General features: G+C 41.5%; 2 protein-coding genes across 3 annotated transcripts in view; one reads left to right on the top strand and one right to left on the bottom strand.

Moving 5' to 3' along the window:
- LOC137281467 (uncharacterized) overlaps positions 1 to 13,416 on the bottom strand; it is a 41,924-nt gene extending 28,508 nt beyond the window's left edge. Inside the window, exon 1 of one of the 2 annotated variants that reach the window (XM_067812710.1) lies at positions 13,326 to 13,416. The gene's annotated coding sequence lies outside the window, so the exon portion shown is untranslated. Of the gene's footprint in view, positions 1 to 10,005; positions 10,158 to 13,325 lie in introns of those variants that run through there. The other variant, XM_067812711.1, reaches the window with a different exon arrangement.
- Positions 13,417 to 13,454: 38 nt separating this feature from the next.
- Positions 13,455 to 21,499, top strand: LOC137282416 (uncharacterized). Its single transcript, XM_067814163.1, has 2 exons — positions 13,455 to 13,684; positions 17,725 to 21,499. The coding sequence occupies exon 2, from the start codon at positions 17,729 to 17,731 to the stop codon at positions 18,689 to 18,691; it is 963 nt and encodes a 320-aa protein (XP_067670264.1). The 5' UTR covers positions 13,455 to 13,684; positions 17,725 to 17,728; the 3' UTR covers positions 18,692 to 21,499.
- The last annotated feature ends 1,243 nt before the right edge of the window (positions 21,500 to 22,742 follow it).

The raw sequence follows: 22,742 nt of genomic DNA, 5'->3' as shown, positions 1-22,742 counted from the left end.
CGCCCGCCATACCAGCTTCACGGAGCATCTCGCACACTTCGGTGTCTGTCATCCCACCTAATTTCACAACCCACAAGATAACACCCCAGACTGCTTCTGGCTTAGTAGAGGGAATAGCGACGAAGTATTTTCATGGATTAACATTAGTTTCGTTTTGACTGCTTTAAGTTCACAGTTATTGTTAGTTACTAGACCGTGACGTCACCTTGCCATGTGTAACAAAACACGCTACTGATCTTGACCGCGTCATCCCTTCTCACGTCATTTACTTATGAACTGCTACTTTCAACAAACACAAGACGGCGATGCTCGGGAAAAGGTTGTACAGATGTGTTTCGACCAGGGGCAACGATATATTTTGTTACGATAGATTGTGTCGTAAGATCGCGTCACAATGGATGCACAGGTTGTTTTGTTTGAACATATTTTATTCAGTATTGAAAGGGGTTGCACACACGTTATTCAACCTAACAAAGCCCGCTTCCGAAACTTACATGAACAAAATATACATCAAATGGGCAGTGAACAGAGGCGAGACATGACACATCCTTGAAACCCTTACTATGGACAATGGATTTATGGGGTTGTCTAAAATATTTTCATTTATAGTTTGAAGCAGAATAAGGTGGCCATACAAATGGTGTTAATATCTAGATTAACTTTTAGAATTTTAAAGTATCAAATCAAAGCAGCAGCTGTTATAATTTGGAAATTTTAAAAAGAAATGATTGACATCTTCCACCACAAAGGCGAGCTTTACTCTACTTTGACAGGAAAAAGAGCAGCATTCAAAGGACTATCTGAATGCATTAACTTGACCTGTAGAATAACAATGTTTCTTTCACCAAGTAGGAAATATTTAGAAATTTTGTTTTCCATCATTTCAAATTCCTAAATAGATGAATTGAAAATGAAGCGGGAAATATGTCACACAAGCCAGTAAGTGGATATGGGTTTTGGTAGTGATTTTCCAGATTTCGTATATAAGAGACCATGCTACCTGCAACGCTGGTTCATCATGAACCTGCAACATGATTCCTACTGGACATGCAGACAAGACTCGGATGAGTCCACCCAATTAGCGTGTCTGTCGTAAAGCCTACTCACTCAGACTGACTTACGTTACTCGTAACTCTAAGAGATTGCGCATTCCAACACGCATGCCGTACATGCGCCATTCGGATACTGGGGTTACGAAATACACACAGCTGGACCTCGTTTTTCAAATCATTTCAGCCAGACATTGACATCATGTAAGTCTGTATCGAAGAACAGGAATTATGCACACCTTCTTCACAGGACTGCTGGTGCCGATCACCAATGGTTGAGCTACAGCAGCCCGTTAACTTAATGTCAAGTCTTTTATTTCGTATGAAGGCCATCGGCCCATATACAGTTATACAGATACATACATATGTATGTTGAATGATACACAAGTACACTGTAAACACGCTTATGACAACATAACAGACACCATGGGATACAAATGTGCTATCCATTAACCAACCGCTGACGTAGCTCAAAGCTCAAACATAAATATTTACAAAGACTATTCAATAACTCAGATGATGTGGAAGACAGTAATTGCTTGAATTTATAGGTAGACGGATTGTGATTATACATTTGTGGTAAATAACAGGTTCTTAGATTATTGTAGCATTCACATATAAGTATAACGTGAAATTCATCTTCTATTCCCTTATTACATTAATGAGTGAGTGAGTGAGTGAGGTTTGTTCAACGCCGGTTTTAGCCATATTCCAGCCATATCCTGATGGGTGACACCAGAAATGGGAAGCACTCATTGTACACATGTGGGGAATCGAACCCTGGTCTTCAATATAACGCAGTTCGCTACGTACCTCGACAACATGGAGTTCGCTCATTATTCGTAACAAAAATCTCTACACTACAACCAATGGTAGTTACAAGTATCAAGATAATATCTTCTGACGACTTCAAGGTCACTTTCAGCAAAAGTGCATCACATGCCTTAACGATGAAACAATGAAACAAACACAGATGAATGATCCGCTAGTGTTGTATTAGATCCAGATCAATTTCACCACGTGTGGATATGGTAGTGACTAACACTAAGATTGTCTTCGTAAAGTGCTCGTATGATAAAGATAAACCATTCTTCTCAATAGTCAACTTCTCTATCGCAATAGATGCGACGCTTCGGTGTAGATGTTAAAGCGGATATATCGATTTAATTGCAACAATAGTACGTCGTCTTTGTTAACATTGTAGGTAAACACATTAAGCTTTAGGCCAACACACTGGATTAGATATAGTGGATAATAGCGCCCTGACCGAGATCGACTCTATACCTGAAGCACCATGCAGTAGTTGACAGCCTTGAGAAAGTACGTTACAGTGATGAGGTCTGACGATACCATAAGGATCTGACCCGTGCCACGGGTACGACCTTCTCCCATCAAACACAAGAACTGACACTTATCTCGACCAGATTGTGACATCTCCCCATACCTTCGTCTCTAGAAGAGAGTACATAATAATCACTTGACCCCTGATCTCTTCAAGATTAATCGCAGTAAAATTCAAACAGGGGATTTAAATTCAATTACCCCTTTAAGTTTCCAGGAAAAATAAAACTGTTAACATACACACAAGCCTGATAGCATATCCATCTTGTACTGAGATGTGTTATCTGTAGTCGAGCAAAGATCATACCAGGAATACTATGCTACTTGCATGAGAACTTTTTCATTCAACAAGATTTTTTCCATGACCATCACAATATTGATCAAACTGATCAGATATGGAAGTAAAACGGATGGATCACGGTTTCTGAAGTTCCCAGATATGTGTAATTTTCACATCCCACCCACTTGTTGGGATTTTAACGATGAGCGTCCTGAGATGTTCACATCATAAAAAGTAATACAATCACAAGCAGTCACATAGTGACAGCACAGCGCTACAACTATCATAACGCCTATATAGGAGCTTAAGTCCATATCCGATAAAAATACATATACACATACTGTACAGTATCTTATAACAACTCAGGGAACACCTTGGCACGTGCTAGAACAGGGCCCGTACATAGGTCATTTCGCGAGACTTTAGTACAATACAACTAGATATTTGTATAGCGCCGATATCCAGTTAGTTCAACTGCTCAAGGGCGCTTTGTCCCCCTCGATCATTGGATGTCCATAACAAATGCACATCGTATTTTCAGTCTCAACTCCCTGGGGATCATACAACTCTTGCAGCCTTACCAGGCGCACCGAGTTAATGTGGCTTTCCCATCCTTACGAGGTACCCATTCACAGCTGGGTGGATATATATACTTTAAAATACTTTTATAACGAACTACAAGGGACCACTGAAATTAGTCTTACACAGGTCACTCGTCACTACGCACTCGTCATTAAATATATACTTTGTCCATGTTTACTGCACGTTGCTGTGTCCGCAACTAGGTGTTTGTACGTATTCGTGTGACCACCATCTGGTCATCTACCAACGGATTCGTGGGTTCTTTTAAGTGTACAGGGTTGTGTACTGCACACTATAGGGGTTGTGATGACACTGAAAGAGTCTGCACACAAAGTTGACTCCAAAGTTTTTCACACCCGGCCACAGGTGGGCTCGATCCCGGCACCTCCAAGCTCGCTGGATTTAGTAGCCTGGCGCCTTAGACAGCTCGCCCATAGCGGGACAAACAACGTTTCCTATCTTTTCGAATGGTCTCATGGTTGTCAGTAGGCAGTAAGCCTACGATAATTCTTGCAGGAATAACAAATTTTCGATCTAACCATCCTTAAGATAGACATGTATTACTACTGTCAACAGCTGTTACAGCCAAGCATGTATGCACACTTGGTCCGGTCTAGTAAAGTCATATTTGGCCGTCGCACAAACTGGAAACAGAACCAGTTCTTGAATATTGGCTTCTCACCGGAAATCTGGTACCGGAGGTACGCTGCGTCTCGTCTAGCGTGCGCAAAGGGAGCCAGGAACCAACTTAGTATTGGAAGTAGTGTATCGCGAGACTTAGAGGCCATGCGTACACTTTTTCTTCTGACACGGAATCCAGAGTGAACTTCAACTTCAGAGAGGGCTGGGTGGGACAAGGTATATTGATGGTCCGAGTTCGACACATACAGTTTGTTCCACAGCGATATGTCGAATAAAACACATATGCATGACACGACGAATTATAACATGCCTAATCTGGTCCACAAATCCTCACTCACTCACATTACCCTCACTCCAAACAGGAAAGGGTAGTTTCTCGTGAAGACAATATGAACTTAGATATCAAGCACATAAGCATCTATCTGATCATTTGTCCTTTTTTTGCGCATTCATTACACATGATGACATTACAGGACAAGCTAGTAATAGGGAATGTCGAGTGATGATTTGCCATATATGACGTCTATTTTAACAGGAAGATATATTCTTGGTGTCACGTCACACTTTATTGCCCGATATTTCGTCACATCTTTCGTGTTATATGTAGTCTACTGACAGTGTTATTCGCCGGTGTACTCACAAATACACTCACAGGTGATACGGGCTTGAGTCCGGTTAAAAAAGATTATGTAACAATAGATCATCGCAACATCGTGCCTAAAGTCTGGCGCTTCATGATATATAAATTCGAAAACCGTCAATGTATCACAGCGATTATTTTGAAAGGAAGATAGCACAAAATATGTTCACATAAATTTTACTGTCGCTGCTTGATAAATTAACCGACATACACATAGGCTGTTTGCTTAACAAGAAACGAGGCAAAAAAACGTAGCCATTTGTGAAGACGTATCTTCTGCGATATCAAGTAACAACATGTACACGCCACTATTTGGATCAGGTCGGCTACAAATGAGGCAGCTCTTGCGACTCCGCGCACATATTCTCTGATTACAGCGATTCGTCAAGGAAGAAAGCTGCTTCTGCGGGCAGGTACAAATCTGCTGATTCCAAGATTGTAATCGTGAATTTCAAGGCTGATTAAGTGGGTACAGAGGCGACACAGTGGCGGAATACAAGCCCGGGATGCGTATCATAAAGGCAGACTGCGCTGTACATCACTATGATGAATATGATAGCATTTTAATAGACTGGATCGCGGTTAGAATTACGCTGCTCCTCTGCACGTGCATCACACGATAGGGCCGTAGCTACCATTATGCAAAAAAGCTCATACGTACAGATAATTACGCATGAAAGAGAGAGAGAGAGAGAGAGAGAGAGAGAGAGAACGCGCAGGGACGATAAATGGTACCGTGTGTTGAAGTTCTTCAGATGTGATTTTGTGATGTATGTGTGTAAATGTGACGAGTTTGAAACTATGCAAAAGGAAATATCGAACATAAACATGCTTTCTCATAAAAAGTCGCCAACGTTATATCTGGTGGGTGTGGCTCTAAAACACCCAAAGTTACGGTTTGACATTTAGAGGTAAAACGGAAACATTCATTGCCGAATCAATCACAATCGCCGCCACAAAACGACACGTTTTTCTCTTCTTGATGTGTCGATAAATCGGAAATAGAGAAGACGCTGACTGGAAGATCTCATTTGGTGGGCGGTGAGACGCCTTGTACATGACCGCGGGCTAAGGTGGAGATTGCAATCATATCATACCCATAACCCTTATCCCGACGTACATCCCATACGCGATGCCAGTAGCGTGAATACAGTGCACGAAATATTACTGAAAACAGTCAAGAAAACCACGGGATTCTGAAATTGCTGTAGGCACGTGAATTCGTCATACTGACGACGCAAACTCATTTTGCTAGTCTGGTCTCGTAAAACTATTAAACCGAGCAATTCAAGGAAGTCTTCCAGCTGATAACTACTGTTGTTGAATTGCCTTCGACTTTAAATTGCAGTTAGGAAGTTACGACATAAGACTTCTAATCTCCTAAAGACTGCTGACAGCTTACACTTATGACATTTCGTATTTTCGACTGGGCCGCAGGTACATTTCAGACACGTTAGCCTTTCGGCAAAAGAACCTAATAAATTATACACTCTCTTAACCCGACAAAAACATGTGCAGTCAGATCTTTCGAACACTTGCAAAGATAAAGGCATATTGCACTCCTGAAACGCCCATCCTATGCAAGTGTAGGTAGTACTGAGTACCATGCACTGACACATCAGTCAGTGTCTACATAGGTGTACGGACAAAAAATCCCGGGTACAAAAACCCCTACCAAGTAGGACAACACCCCCAAAAGCTCCAAATGAATAATGAAGATTGTTTATCAGTCACAGTCGATTCAGCCATATCACTTACATGTTACGAGCACTGGCACAATCTGGGTCCATAACAATCTGAGCACTACTCTGCCTCATATCTAAATACTAAGTTGATTAATTAAGCTTTAATGGAGTTTAATCCTCAATAATGTTTATAAGCGAAACACTAAGTTATTCTATGAAGCCTGTTAATCCCTATCCCTTATAATCTCTATTACTGATTCAATAAAAACATGTCACTCAAGCAAATCACTCAGTAGTTCAAACATGTTTGGGGGTTTTGTCCACAGGTCTTCATTTGGGGTTTTCGTCCTTATGGGGTTTTGTCCCAAGAGGCTCTTGTCCTCGGCGTTTTTGTCCCAGGGGCGTTTTGTCCACAGAGGGTTTTGTCCTACAGTCGCCTACATACTACGAGGAGATACGACCTGCAACATTGGTTGCTGCAGAAATAACAACTAGAACTTGGAAGGAATGACTACCTTAAAAACTCATTGAACAGGGAGTCCTTTCACAAAGCGCTAATGTGATCGAAAGTCATTAAGGTAACCTCAGTGCAGTGTTAAAGAATGGGGGTTAAGGTTAACCTTAGTTAAGGTTGCTTCGTGAAAGGAGCCCCAGGGCCTTTATTTTCGAAGCTGTCTTGGCGCTAAGATAGTCGTAAGTGCCATACATCAACATCAACTTTCGAGTACCTTTGCGGTAAGAGAGCTTCGAAAATCTAGACCCTGGAAGTTTATGTACGACAATTTTCTGTCAAAGCCTTAATTAGCTGTTTCAGTTTCCCCTCATTTCAGCAACGTTTGACACGTAATGCGCCAACATAATCTGTGCTTAATTTTACTAAATATTCAATTAACCCTTTGACAGAATCATACCAGGCAGTAAAATTGTGACCTTGGCCTCAGGCGTTGTGGCCCTCAGCAGCCCTCGGCAGCCCTCGGCGTACGCTGACAACACTATCATGACCATCATTCAGCTAATACTTCCTGTAACGTGCATAGCTCGGGGCTGGCTAATTGTAAACGTGCTGGCTAGATAACGCTGACATTGGTTAGTCGGATAATCGGGGTACAATACACGTGTCTCTAAATAAACCTATTGCATCAACTTTGTAATGATAAACGTATTAAGTCTGGGTTTGTTGTCGAAAGCTTTAAGTGAAAACTGATACGTTGAAACGTGCATTTCAGCCTTTTAATATTGCGAACATATCACAAACAGTTTCTTGCTTACTTAGGTCATGTCTAATCATATAATAGTTCAGTTCTATTTGGGAAAAATTTTACACATATACATGTAGATACATACTACATGTATATGTTTCCTTTAAAGGGGCGTTGGGGTAGCCAAGTTTTTATGGTGTCCACTCGTCACGCCGAAAACCCAGGTTCGATTCCCCACACGGGTACAATGTGTGAAGCCCACTTCTGGTGCCTCTCGCCATAATATTGATTAAATATTGCTAATGGCAGCGTAGAACTCAACTCACTGACGCATTTTACGAAAACAACGCGCCACACATTCTACCCTGCAGGACAAACCACCACCCCAGTGTTAAACGACGCATGAAACTAAGTATAGACTAAAACTAAAGAAAACCTAAAAATGAAATGAAAACATAATCCACCTCACGTGTCGAAACAGTTAAAAAAATACATATGCGACGACACAACCTAGCCGTCGGATTTACAAAATATCCACGTTGTGTTTTCATGATATGTGATAACACACCCAAGGCAAGTGAAACCCACCCATGTACCTGACTGGCCAAACTATGACATATAATGCCACACCTAGAGCAGAGTTATTTTTGCAGTTAATTAAACAAAGCACTGCAAAAAAGAGTTTCACATTCCATCTGAAATATTAAAAAAAACATGCATCCATCCTTTTCTGTACACTTGTATATGGAGACGGAATGTTAATTTAATCAGCAATATATCCAGGCGAAGAATGTTATCTCTGTTGGTGTAATATATACACCTGGAAATTAATCAAGCAACACCCCAATTTTTTCTATTGGAGCAACTTTGAAGTGTTCTGACAATCAAAATATGCCGGGTTGATATAGTTTGACACTTTTTTATTCAACAGACGATCTCTGACAAACAACTTAAAGGGAAAAAGTATCAAGACTTTGCTTTATTGCAACGAAATCCAAATTCTTAAAACTGTCTTAAATTCATGAAAAAATGGACACAATTTACTATTCATCCACAGACGTTGTTGTCAGGTGTATTAACACAAATGTCACATGGAAAGAAAGAACAGTCATCTGAGAGTCTGCACACCGACTTTCATCAATATCTAGTGTGTCCTCCCTGCGCACGCACCACCGATTCCAGACGCCTCCTCATTCCTTGGATGAGTCTCCGGATCTGATTCTGGGGGATCCTGTTCCACTCCTCATGCAGGGCAGCCGTCAATTCGTTGAGATTATGGACTGGTGGGTCTCTCTGCCTCACACGACGGCCAATAAAGTCCCACAAATGTTCAATGGGGTTGAGGTCAGGGCTCATGGCAGGCCATGGAATTCTGTCAATTGCATTTTGCCGCAAAAAATCATTTACAGCATGCGCCCTGTGAGGTCTAGCATTGTCGTCCATAAATATGGGTCTCGTTGCCAGAGGATGGTTCTCAAAATGAGGTACCACAGCCCTGTCAAGAACCTCCTGTTGGTAACGAACACCGTTAAGGTTGCCACGGATGGTAATGATATCCAACTTGCAGTTCATGGAAATGCACCCCCATACCATAACGGAACCTCCCCCAAAGGCCACAGTCTCCTGGATGTTCCGTGGAGCCATTGCTGTGTTCCTCTGCCTCCAGACCCGAGTACGACCGTCCACCATGTGCAGCAAGAACCGGCTCTCATCTGAGAAATGGACCTTCCTCCAAGAGGCAATGTTCCAGTGCAAACGGTCATTACACCAGGCCAGTCGGGCTGCCTTATGGGCTGGAGACAGTCTGGGTCGCTTGATTGGCCTCCTTGCCCGGTATCCTGCAGCTTTCAGACGATTCCGAACAGTCCTGTTCGAGATGGGTCTCCCTGGAAGCCACTCCTGTCTCAACCGAGAGCTCGAGTCGAAGGACCTGCGCCGTACAAGTCTCAGTAAAGCTCTGTCCTCCCGGACTGTGGTCTTCCTGGGTCTTCCTGGTCTAGGCAGGTCTTTAACTTCATTAGTGGCCCGGTATTTTTTCAAAAGTTTTGAAATTATGGAATGATGTCGTCCGATTTGAGTCCCGATTTGTCTTAGAGACATACCAGCATTCCTCATGCCGATTATTTGCCAACGAGTGGCCTCTGATAATTTCCTACGTGCCATGACATTGAAATGAATGAAAAACCGAATGCAATCGACAACCTGCGCTTGTAAACACCCCAGGGAAAAAGTGCATTTTTCGAAAGTTGAGGTTAAAGCAATGCACGTGCGCTGTGCAAGCTTCACGCGCGTCATATCAACCCATGAAAAGCTCATGCTGTATGTCAATACATCAAAATTGAATAATCAATCATCAAAATTACTTCGTTAAACTTTGTTAAGTTTTTATGTGTCTTTGAATTTGGTGTTGCTTAATTAATTTCCATATGTATATATGTAAAGCGGATGGCCATGCACGGTCAGTGTATGTTGTTGAGTGTCGATTACTTGAGATGTACGTCTATAATACACTGGAACACAGCACCGTGACGTCACTTAAACAAGCTGCTAATCTTCAGTGGCAATGAGAATACAAGGAATTGTTTACCTTTCAGGAGCGCTCTTTTCTACCCGTTATCGGAAAGATCGGGTAAATGCTCAACAAACACGGTCACCCGACTCACGCGTCTAAAACTACAGTCTGACCACTCCTGCGTTGACTCTGGATACAATTCATTGCACAAGATACCCCGAGGACTTCCCGGAGAGGGAGAAGAGTTGCGTCCCCTTCCACGGGTGTTGTAACTGGCATCCGGACGGAGGGACTTTGATAATGACGGTCATAAAATTAGACGATGGAACATATGGCCCCCAAAATGCTCAAATTAAAGGATTGTTATAATACACATGTCGTTAATTGCGTAACTTTGTTTGTAAAGGGAACTCTGATTCAAGTAGACACATTGTACGTTTACTGGAATAGTTTCAGCAAACAAACAAACAAATAAATAAATAAATACGATTGTGCTTCTTGAAATTAGTAAGATGAACACACATAGTTCGTGACCTCAACTCTTACTTCACATATATACTCACACCTTCGAGCCTAATGTTAGAATATCTGAGAAGAAATATTTCCCCGCTGTGTTCTGTCACAAGCACTTAACATCAGGTAACATTAATCAACTATGCAATATGGGACTGCAACGTGTGACTAACATCCGGTGTGTTCAGCGCGCTGTACCTGTCTACATCGGTTACATACCATATCTTACGCTGTAGCCTTATTTCTTTGCTTCAGTATATAGGGACAAAATGTTTCCATGTCTCCTGGCCATGTAGTTATGTAATGTATCTTATTTCGGACACATAACGAAAGACCAGCTGAAGAAGTGTAAATGTTTTAGGGCCACACGCGGACGTGAAGAATCCGATCTCTCACGCCAAGACACCACGACGTGCGTTATGTAATTTCCGTGTTAAAGTCAACATCAGTCGGCAACATCTGACAACGTCGGCCGGGGCAGCGTCAGGCACGCAGCGGGGGACGAATCTCCAGACGACTTCCCACTGTGACCCCGACTGCTGCATCACCCCGCGGGCCTCCCGACATTCGTTCCCAAATACACGTTTTGGCTAAATTGGGTATTGGGTGGTCTCAATGACTGTTGAGACATACTATTTAATTGAGTCTGATTTTACCCGCTTTTCGATACAATATTCCAGCAATATCACGCATGAAATGTCACACATTGTGCCCATGTCTGGAAGCGAACCCGGTATTTTTGCGCGAGGAGAACACCTTTTGCTTCCAGGCAACAAACGAAGCCCGCAGACCTTGAAAGACATCATTTTACCGCATCCCCAATGTCCCCACTGCCTTCCATATACTACCACCCGTGGAGTTCCTGGGCCAAGACTTTCGAAGTTCTTTTAGCGCTAAGATAGTCATAGGCTAATGTTAATGTATGACACTAAGAGAGCTTCGAAAATCTAGACCTCGATCTTCAGCAACCCACGCTTGTCGTAAGAGGCGACTAACGGAGATCGGTTGGTAAAGCTCGCTGACAAAGCTGACAAAATTGCGTCGATCGATGCTCATGCTGTTGATCACTGAGCTGTCTGGTTCTGAGCTTCAATACTGCTCAGTGCGGCGTAAAACAACACAATTAACTACTATACCACTTTCCAATTACTGATTCAGCCCTGATTAAATTATTATACAAAACTGAAGCTGAATCTGTGAAGCACCGTTCACTCTGTCAGACACTCCACAGACCACTGTATATTCATGTTTCAATATCAGCTGCTTACACCACTGTTAACCATCCTACGGTTGATAATGTCAATGAATTCGAAATACAACTTAAACCGCTGAAAAATATCTCGCCATTTCATGATATTACGCAGCTTCGCAGTCTTGCTTAACGCATGATCGGTACATATGGTATTCAAACGAAATAGGGGTGTAAGTGCCTCTGTTTGTGAGAGGGGTGTAGGTATCTCTGTTTGTGAACCCAAACACCTCATATTTCCCCACCTTTCTGTCAACACAAGGGGTTCTCCATGCGTCCTGCTGTGGGGCTCAATGCAGACTGTCAAGTTAACATTCTCTGGTTCTGTTCAACAACAGGAGCTTGTTCCGCCCACATTCCTGCATGTATTTACGGGTAAACGCTTCCATTATTGGAAGTAAGTGGCCAAACTTGCATGCAGTCCTTCCGTTTTAACAATTGTTACAGGTCATGAACTTGTCGCGTCATGAACTGTGAGGAAAATGGCCAGTCTTCATTGATATCCATATTGATTATATTCATAATCATGTCATTGACGAAAATAGTAATAATATCTGTTTTAGTGACTCTCTCTGTCTCTGTATGTATATATGTATGTATGTATGTATGTATGTATGCATGTGTGTGTGTGTGTGTGTGTGTCTATACACAGACACACACTTGTAGATCAATCATTATATGAATGCATGCACTTTATATAAAGACACAGCCGTGTGGAGGCTTGTGTTTATCACATCAATGCGTATGTGAGCATCTTATATCGACAAACCGTTTACGTCATTTATCAGTTCCATAACTGTTCTTAGATTTGTAATCTGATTTTATTGCAACTGTACACAATGTATACATTGTCTGGTGATAAGATACTTGGTCACACAAACACGTCATGTTTACATGACACTGCCGTACATCACAGTCAGATTGACTATCAGTGCTGACATCTCGTCATCTCATATATCTAATCGATGAACTTGTAGCCAAGACGCCCTACGCACGAAAACACACGCCTACACGCGCGTGCGCGCACACACACACACATACACACGCACACAGTTGTACGCATAATTTATTCATTTATGTGAATAGGATTGTGTGTGTGAGTGCGTGCGTGCGTGTGCGCGTGTGCATCGATCACTCCCACCCTCCAGAAGTTATGAATGGTCCCGAAGTGCACTTGTCATTGCATGTCAGGTTAACTAATATAACGGGCTGTCCATGTCATCTTCTATTCATACAAACACCGCCACTGCTCCACCTTATAGACTACAGGCTTCCACATTTCGAGTTGCCCACATGCTCACTTGATTGGATCCCCTCATCGAGTGGGCCACATTTGGTTGGGTAAACATGTGTTCTGTTTGAACATAACTGTCAACAGTAAAAGCTGTCTTCAAGACTCGTTGCCATTAAAAGTTTCTTTGGTTTTAACTGTCACTTCCTTGAAACAGGTGCTGAACCGCGCCAAAATAAGCTTTAAAACCATGCTTATAAACAGACGATGAGATTGGTCTAGCACGTTTTCAAAATGCCAATCTACATCGGCGCATTGCCATTCTAAAAATAATACAGTATGAAATCCTGTGTAACTGTCACTCAATAATGACCACATTATCTAACCGAATGGACCTCTTACCTGTCAAAGAAACTCAACACGAACAGTTCCAAGCTCACCGACAACACACTTCGTATCCGAGATAGGAACGAGTCGACTGACCGAACAAAACAAGTTTCGGTTATTTCCCTCTCAACCGGAAGTGATGCGAAAACGAGGCTTTGACTCACGGGAGTTGGGTTTGTTTACCATAGCTACGCATATATTTCTTCAACAGCGATCGATCCAGTTTAATATATCGGCGTCTGCACTTATTACAAGACTTTATTGTTGGATAGTGGATGTTGTGATATAAGTAACGTTTATACCGGACCAAGTTACTGTTATCGATCGCGTCAGGACATCCCTTCCCTCCTCTACTGATTGGCAGGTGTTCACAGGTAAGAATCAAGCGATTGTTTAGCTGATTACAACACTAAGACACAGATGACGCTAAAGATTAGAGGGTAATAGGTGTTTTGTTTCTCAAGTGTATGATCGACCAGGTGTGCACGCAACTCGACTGTATCGAGGGTTCATGTATTTTTAACAATCTACGGTTTTTATCGATCTGTGCATGGGGCAAGGTATGCGTTGACACGGAAGTGATCTCCGTAACAGTGAAATCCGTTCACGTGATGACTAAGTCTGTTTGAACAGGAAACGGATTCTCAATTCGAAAATATTGAGTTGAATATGAAATATTTTTATGAATGATAGAGCCAGGTTTGCAAAAAGTAACGTTAACGCCATGCATGCAGTGATATAAATAATACGGTATCAGTCTGAAGGTGAATGTAGACTTATTTGTTCAGTATTACACATAATATTTGTTAAACGTCATTGACCCTGTTTATTGTAACAATAATATTCTGATATTTTTTGAGCAGACTACAGCTAACACCGACTAGAGTTATACTATAAATAAAGACACTGTCGGATAAAGGGTGGATGTGTAATGACTTCAGGGACAACAATCTCTCTCTCCCCCCCACCCCCTCCCTCATCACACACATACATGCACACGCACGAGAAGAAATGAACATAATATTGTTAAGAATAGGTGTTTTTGTAATTAAAATTGAGCACACAATGTATTAAAGATGAAAAATAATTCTTTAAGGAAGGTCTAGTTCTATGTCATTATACTTGTATTCAGGATCACTCATCAGTCTCGGTGAATGAGCCATGCGGTCTACAGTTCCATTATTTACCTTTAATCCTGTTTCCTAGTCATCACTTACATATGGCTGTGAATGGCATGACACGATAACATTGTCATGTATGACAGTACATTATCATGACATGCTATTCATAACAATAAATATCACAACAGAATATTTATTACAAAATATTATTGCAACATAATATTTATGACAATACATTACTGCAACAATATTCATGGCAATACATAATTGCAACACAATATTCATGACAATACAGTATCATGGCATAATATTCATGACAATACATGAGTGTGACACAGTATTTGTGACAGTACATTATTGCAACATAATATTCATGACAATACATTATCATGACATTATATTCATGACAATGCATTATGTTGTCATTATAGTCATGGCAGTATATTATCATGGCATAATATTCATGACAATGCCTTATTGTGACAAAATAATAATTTAAATGCAATTAACCATAACTTACACATCAACCACAATAATGTTAATAGTGATAAGAATAGTAACAACAATAATGTCAAAAGTGATAACAATAGTACCAACAATAATGTCAATAGTGATAACAATAGTACCAACAATAATGTCAATAGTGATAACAATAGTACCAACAATAATGTCGAAAGTGATAACAATAGTACCAACAATAATGTCAATAGTGATAACAATAGTACCAACAATAATGTCAATAGTGATAAAAATAGTACCAACAATAATGTCAATAGTGATAACAATAGTACCAACAATAATGTCAATAGTGATCAGAACAGTAACAACAATAATGGTATTAATAGTGTAGTACCTTTTTATGACCCAAACGGTAGAATACCTGAGTCTTTATTATAGACGAAATGGCAGGTAAAGTCACACCTTTCACAGATTACACAAACAGTGAGAATTTGGCTGTTTACTGCTATGTCTCACAAGACTGTGATATTGTTGACAAACATGTTTGTTTGGTTAACTAAATTTGTTTTCCACTTGAGTCAACATCCACATGTAACATGTCATTGTGTGGTTATTGCTTGACAGGACACTTATAACTATAAATAGATAGAACTTTAAGAACTCTTCTGCCATGCAGAGCACTCACCCATCAGTACTGTCTTGAGCTGTCATATAGCACAGTGCTGAATTAGATGGTTGATATTAACTGAAAACTACTAATTATTACCCCAGTTGTTGTGTCTGTTTGTAAACTTGCACGTACATCACATATCGGCTGTTGGGAAACGTAATCCTCCCAACAGCTCTTTACTGATAGACATCTTCAATGACATCAGAACCTTCTATCTAAAATTGTGAGGGACTAACTGGATCGGGTGGTCAGACTTTCTCATTTGGTTGACACATGTCATCGGTTTCAAATTGCGCAGATCGATGCTCATGCTCTTGATCACTGGATTGTCTGGTCCAGACTCGATTATTTACAGACCACCGCCATATAGTTGGAATATTGCTGAGTGCGGCGTAAAACTAAAGTAAACTCACTCACTCACTCATTCACTCACTGTCACCGAACCACAGTATTTTTCCGTTTCGTCCATCCCCTTCTGCAGTGCAAAAACGAAGCAATTACTCAGATTCGGGTTCTGAATCTCCCGGCTCACTGTGTTCCCTTGCAGTTTAAATATAATTTTTGTGCTTCTATCAAGATTATATATTCGGTGACTAAGGGTTAGTCTGGATTCCTCCCAGATTTGAGGACCCCTCCATGGGACACATCATGTAAACGTGAAAACCATGCAATAATATCAGTTCAGACAGCTCATCTCGGAACCAAGATGCCATTTTCTAGCCACCCACACCACACATACATACACACTGTTGAGAAAAGTGGGGATGCACACTTCATTTTCACCCGAATTTCAATGGTCATTTAACAAAATTGCAGGACAAAGTTGGGGTGGGGCTGGGGATGCGCACCCCTGCACACCCTTCTGGACCTGCCTATGGTATTTCTGAAACATGTTACGAAGAAAAGGAAGTTTATCACGTATTGCAATCTATTATTCCACAAATTCTGCACCTTCCCGAGCGACGTAGCATGTGAGCGAGAAACGTAGCATGGAAGGACTGTTTGTGTTTTGTGAGTATTTTTCATGGGTTAATGGAAAGAAAGATGTGCGCATAGAGCTGAAAAAAATGTGAGCGAAACGTTTCACAAAGGAAGATCAAGAGTCAATGGATTTCTGTATTCACCGTGGAAGTGTCACCAGACGTCCTGGTTCCCGGGTCTCTTATTAAAATAAAACTCTATAATGAACCAGGATGCGTAACCAGTAAGATGTTTGAACATTTTGCTAGTGATTTATGTCGATGGTAATCTTTTTATGGAAAATATACGTATGTCGCACGCACACAGACACACGCTTGCGCGAGCACTCTCTCTCTCTCTCTCTCTCTCTCTCTCTCACACACACACACACACACACACACACACACCCGTCTGCATGCATATATAGAGAAAGCACGTATTTGGCACACTGTTTTACCTTTCCCTTATTCAAAGTAGGAACTACATATTGTACTTATCATTGAAACTTGAAATAAGGCGCCGAACATGGTTTCTCTGCATGAAGGATTTAAGAGTTACCTCCCTTTAATTTCTCTTTCTCGGTCTGTTGAACAACTTACACGATGCTAAGCACGTTCATAAGCCTCTTTGTGGGTTTCGACCGTAAATTAATTGAAAGACTATCAGTCTATTTCGTGGACTATATCCTCAGCCAACAAGAAAGCGGTTGGGCGTAATATTTTCAGTGGTTGTCCTTATTAAAGGCACTCCTCAAAACGCTCAGCAGACTATGGCACCCGGGTCTGTAGATAATTGTTTTGGGCAAGTAATTAAAACGTCAAAACCGACTTAATCGTCAACGACGGACTCGAAACGTGAAGCGTTGACGTTCCGAGCTGGGTCCGGTATCTTTGGCATTTTAGCAACTCGTACTCACTGTTTGTGATCAGTGGGTTAAAATCAAAACGACTTGCAAAATACTTATGGTGTAGCCTAGTGGTCAAAGCGGTCGTTCGCCACGCCAAAGACCCAGGTTCGATTCCCTACATAAGTAGATCTACAATGTGTGAAGTCCACTCCTGGTGTTCACAGCCGTGATATTGCTTGAATGTTGCTGAAAACGGCGTAAAACTAGACTCACTCACTTATGTTCACAATGTAACTAACAATAGACAACCACGTGAATGTAATGTCATTACATGGAATACTTTCTTTTCCTGTGTAGTAACATGAGGGAGGAAGCCCCGTACCCCGGGTTTGATGCCACCGGGTCGTACCAGACGCCCCGTCAGATGCCGAGGGTGAAACCGGAAGCAGAGGAGATTTCCCGGAAGCACAAAGGTTCAATCAACTTATTCGCAATCGACGACAGAGACACGGGTCCTGGGCCAGCTCCCCTACCAGTTCCTAAATGCAATACCTACGAAGCTAAACAAAACTACGAGCTTGGCCGGACGGGAAACGTTGGCAATCTGTTGGGTGGTAAGGTCACGCCCCGTCCAGACCCAGGGGCGTGTCCCAATGCTAGGGTCAAACCTGAGGCCTCAGGTATCGCCGACAACCACAAAGGAAAGGGCACTGCAGCATTGTTCACAAACTATGGTAATTTACCGAGGTCAGCACGATCGGAACCAAGGGTCAAGCCTGAAGCACAGGTCAATGCTTCGATGGATCTTGGAGGTCGTATGAGTTCGATATTGCACAATCCAAAAGATTTGCCAGAGACACCTAAACCTGTTCCAAGAGTGAAACCAGACGCAGACGACAATGCCTCATTGGGGAAAGGTAAACAGATGAATAAGATTATGGGTAGATATGGCGAAACTCCACGGTCGATGCGGGGGGTACCACGTGTTAAACCGGAAGCAGAAAATAACGCAGCGCTTGATCAAGGCAAACGGATGGGCAATCTGTTCACGAGTTACGGCAATCAGCCAACGTCTGCTCGACCGGCTCCCCGAGTGACGTCGGGGGGTGAGGACTCTGCAAATCTGGACAAAGGCGGCCGGATGTCCCGACTGATGCACGACGCTGGTAGCTTCCCGGCACCATCGGCCCCGCCCCCTAGGGCAACCAACTCGGCAGCAAGGCGGATTGGCAAGAAAAACCGAGGCACTATGGGACAAATATTCTCACAGAGTTCGAAATGGCACCTGGTTTCCCAGCCGGGTCGAAGTACGAAAGCGTTTTAGAGCCAGATAAGATGTTAGTTTTAGTTCAACGTAGCAAGAACCCTTTTGGTTGAGAATTATGTAAATTTTGTTGTCATCTACACGGATGAAAACTTTGATGTATAATTAAGTATCGTCAGTCGAATTGTCAGATAAAAGGTACGAACGTTTGCTGTGAATTACGAATCTTTGGCCTGTTCATCCAAGACATCTGAGTCTGTCTAGTACCACTGTGGCACTTCTTTCATTGGCCTGTGATATTTTAATTGATTTAATCAGGGTTCGAATTTAAATCCTATTTTGCTACAACTTGCTACCTGGTATTTTTGAGTGAAACCGCCTTTTTAGTGAACCCGTCATTTTCAAAGGTTAGAACCACAGACGTTTAGAGAATTTGATCTCTAATTTGACTTTGATAAACCACTAGTGAACAGATGGTTGGGGAGTGGAGGGTCAGGAAACCTAATACAGTTCCATGTGGTCAAAATCAGTAATGGGACTGGGAGGAAGGAGTTAACAGCAATACAAAAGAATGCTGCTACCGGGTAAGGGATTTTGCTACCTGTTTTATATCAGGTAGCAAGTACCTGCTACAAGAGATAAAAGTTAATTTCGAACACTGTTTCATGTGGTACATGGCCTCTACTCAGTTCCCCTCTGTGGCCTGTGAAACCAGTGATGTGTGACAGAGACAAGTACCGCAGGAGGAAATAACCTTTGAACCGTCAGTCTTCAGTCAGTATTAAGGTGTAGGATTCAGGATCGTTAGAGATACCTTTTCCATTGACTTTTGGGACAGATATATTGTGCCAAAGGACACTTGGAACAATGCTGATAAACTTCTCCTGGTCTCAACGTACTTCTTTCAACTAAAGAATCTGTCGAAATATTTACATACTGTTTTTGAAAAGTTGAAATAACCTGTGTTGCCATTCTTCTCTGTTTATGTTGTATATGTATACTATTCTTCTCTGAAGGTCAAATCATGGATTCAACAGAATCAACAGAATGGGGTACAATTTGGTTTAAATATCTAAGCCTATTGTAAGAGTCCGTAGTTTCAGTATGTCATCTTACCTATTGGATTCCATACCTGCTATTGACAGATGTTGTGTTCTTGTTAATAACTCTTTCCTTGACATGCAGAAGGCTGATTGGTGCCATGATCACCATTTCCATGGTTACTGATGTATCAGGTACATAAGGTTTGATTAAAGCGATTGTTTGCCTAAGAGGGGTTACCATATCATTATTTATCTAATTTTAAATGATACAATTTCAAAATATTAATCTACGTTGAAGTAAAGTTGTGAATTTTTGTGACCCTTAGCAAAGTGTAAGTGGTATATTTTCTTATATCACCATGGGTGGCTTCTGAGAAAGTAAACTATACTAAGCTTCCTCATGAAAGCACAATGTATAAGCGGTTTATGTTTTCTCCGTGCATGACGAATGGTGTATGCATGAATGCATACTATTGTCATCAGTTAGAATCTTTTTATGGAGTATCGCCAAGTGAAATATGTTATGGGGTTATTGTGCTCAAACAAACAAAGTGTTATAAGATATGTTTGCATATGTAACTTAAAAACACAAACTGTATTCAAGCACATTAAACTAGGCTTTTGACCATTGACCAATATATGATATTGTCGTCGGGAATATGAAAAATGTTTCTATTTTGTACACATTTTGTATTTTGCGACTCTCTGGTTGTAGGCATATTTCAACATACGGTATTTTTTAACTGTATATTTACACTTTGAACTAAATATTGGATTAGATAAGACTACTTTAAAGCTTACAAAACCTTGTGATATTATTTGTGAATGAAGGTAACCTCGGCGGCGGATATGAAATTACCTTGAGATGAAAAATACAATGCATGTTTACGTTTCTATTGCTTAAACAATTTTCGATGTCTGTAGTTAGTCACTAGTGACGAGGTCCGTAGGGTAGCCTAGTGGTTACAGCGTTCGCTCGTCACGCCGTCTCTCCAGATGGGTACAAAGTTTGAGGCTGATATCTTGAGTGCCCCTCCGTGCTGGGAAATTGGTAGAGGCGGCGAAAAAATAAACTCACTCACTCACTTCTTCACTCACTCATTGGTTTAGGGTTCAGTGCAGTGTGTATGCATGTTCCCAATGCACCAACCAGTCACAATGAATATTAATAAATCAATATGCCCTGTGCACACGGCTAACCAATATATGTTGATAAAATGTATGTGTATAGATCTATATTTACATAGTTGCTACTGAAAGATGTTTTACAACCAAAAGGACTGGGACTGTTTGTTTTGTTAGAAAATTCTACGGTGTCGGGAATTGCCACAGAGTTTCAAGCGCATGTAAAATCACATTGTTGCCTTGCGAAATCATCGGGCACCGTTCCACGAAGTGATCGAAGCGGTAAGTGATCGAAACTCCCATGCTGCAACATAGACTGACGGTTGTCTTAGAGCTGCAGTCGCTATGTAGAACGGGGCCCGGTTCATTAACTGTGTTCTACTTTTGTATCAACACGTATGCTTTGTGTTTCCACTTACGTGTTAAAACGCGCGTGTTTTAAGTTTCATCTTGTTTGAATTTCTCTGCAATTTTGGTGGAATATATGACTATTTTCTTGTTGACCTTATATAGATATATTTCCTGCAATATTGTGAACCAATTTTTCCTCTTTTGGGATCTGTGCCTTTACAAATTGTATCAAGAACTTTTGAGAGTATCTCCATAATATTTTGCGAAGTCATAATATGTATGAAACGCGGCCTTCATAAAGTTCATATTAATGTTAAATTGAAGACATTAAAGAAGAGATTTGATCAAATTCAGTTTATGGTTGTTTTTTTATGATTCCATTTGTGACAATGGAGAAAGTACAAAATGTACCCTGTGGGATTCGAACCCGCCTTTTTTTCTGAGATCCATCTGTGCTACGAAGACTTCATCTGATTGTTTTAAAATAATTTAACACGAGGAAAGACGCTTTGTTTAAGATATTCAGAATAAGACATCACACCACACTGAATAAAGAATCAAGTAGTTACCCACGAGTATTTCAGGGCAGAACATGCTTCCAGTTGGCTCATGCTGTCAACCACTGGTTTGCAAAGGGTCGATTATCAACATCCATTGCATATTTGGCATGTTCGTAACTACGACATTCTTTCACAATTACCCACAGATGATACTGACGACGAATAAGCTGAAGAGATGAGACCCCAATTAATTTCTTCAGGTGTTAGTGTACAGACATACAGTCTTCAAATATAAAAGAAACGGATACACGATTTGGGCAATGTTGACTCATGTAGCTCCGGCAAAATAATAAAATGTACTGTTTCTCTCAAAAATCTAACCAGTGTGTGATGACTGGCCCCAAAACACGGCAATTTTACCATTTTCCCTTATTTTGGAGGCGTTTAAAGAAGTATTCGCCAAAACTTCACCAAGAAAACATGCAAGCCAAAATGCACGTGCAAGTAAGTGGAAAAGCATGTGTCGTTAAACAACAAATACTATAAAAGGGCACACGTTGTGTTTAATTTCGTCATTCGTTTTTGCCTGGGAAAGCGGAAATCACCATACTGCGACTGAATGCCGCCAATCAAAACATCGCCTTAGGCCGCCTTCAAGGTCGGAAGTCGGCAGGTGCTCGACATTTCAATTTTCATCAGAGCGCCATATCTCGCCTTTGGTACCATTTCCTGCTGACCAATTCCGGTCAAGATCGCCCGAGAAGCGGCCGACCAAACGTTTTGATTTATTCACCAGTGAAAGCTGGATATTTGTAAACGTCTTGATTTATTCACGTGCGAACACGGGCTGCTTGCTTCCGTCATCGTCTTGACACAGCCGTGGCAAGTCACAGCGCTAGCGCATCCTTGGTTTGAGAATCTGGAATCAACTGCGTGAAGTGGGGGAACTGATCAAGATGGCCAGTTGTCGCCCTTGGTTTGAGAGACCTTGATCAACGCAGTTGTTTGCGCTGGTGTCGTAACTTACGTCGAGTCCGGAACTGGAACCATGGAAACTGGAAGTCTCATTCAGTGACGAATCACGATTTTTCT

This window comes from Haliotis asinina, chromosome 4 (genome assembly GCF_037392515.1).
Source record: "Haliotis asinina isolate JCU_RB_2024 chromosome 4, JCU_Hal_asi_v2, whole genome shotgun sequence".
Classification (NCBI taxonomy): Eukaryota; Metazoa; Mollusca; class Gastropoda; order Lepetellida; family Haliotidae; genus Haliotis; species Haliotis asinina.
The sequence above is the reverse complement of the archived record's forward strand: the minus strand, read 5'-3'. Positions and strand labels throughout refer to the sequence as shown.

Coding starts and splice junctions, on each gene's coding strand:
- LOC137282416 (XM_067814163.1), top strand. CDS start 17,729: ATGAGGGAGGAAGCCCCGTACCCCGGGTTTGATGCCACCGGGTCGTAC.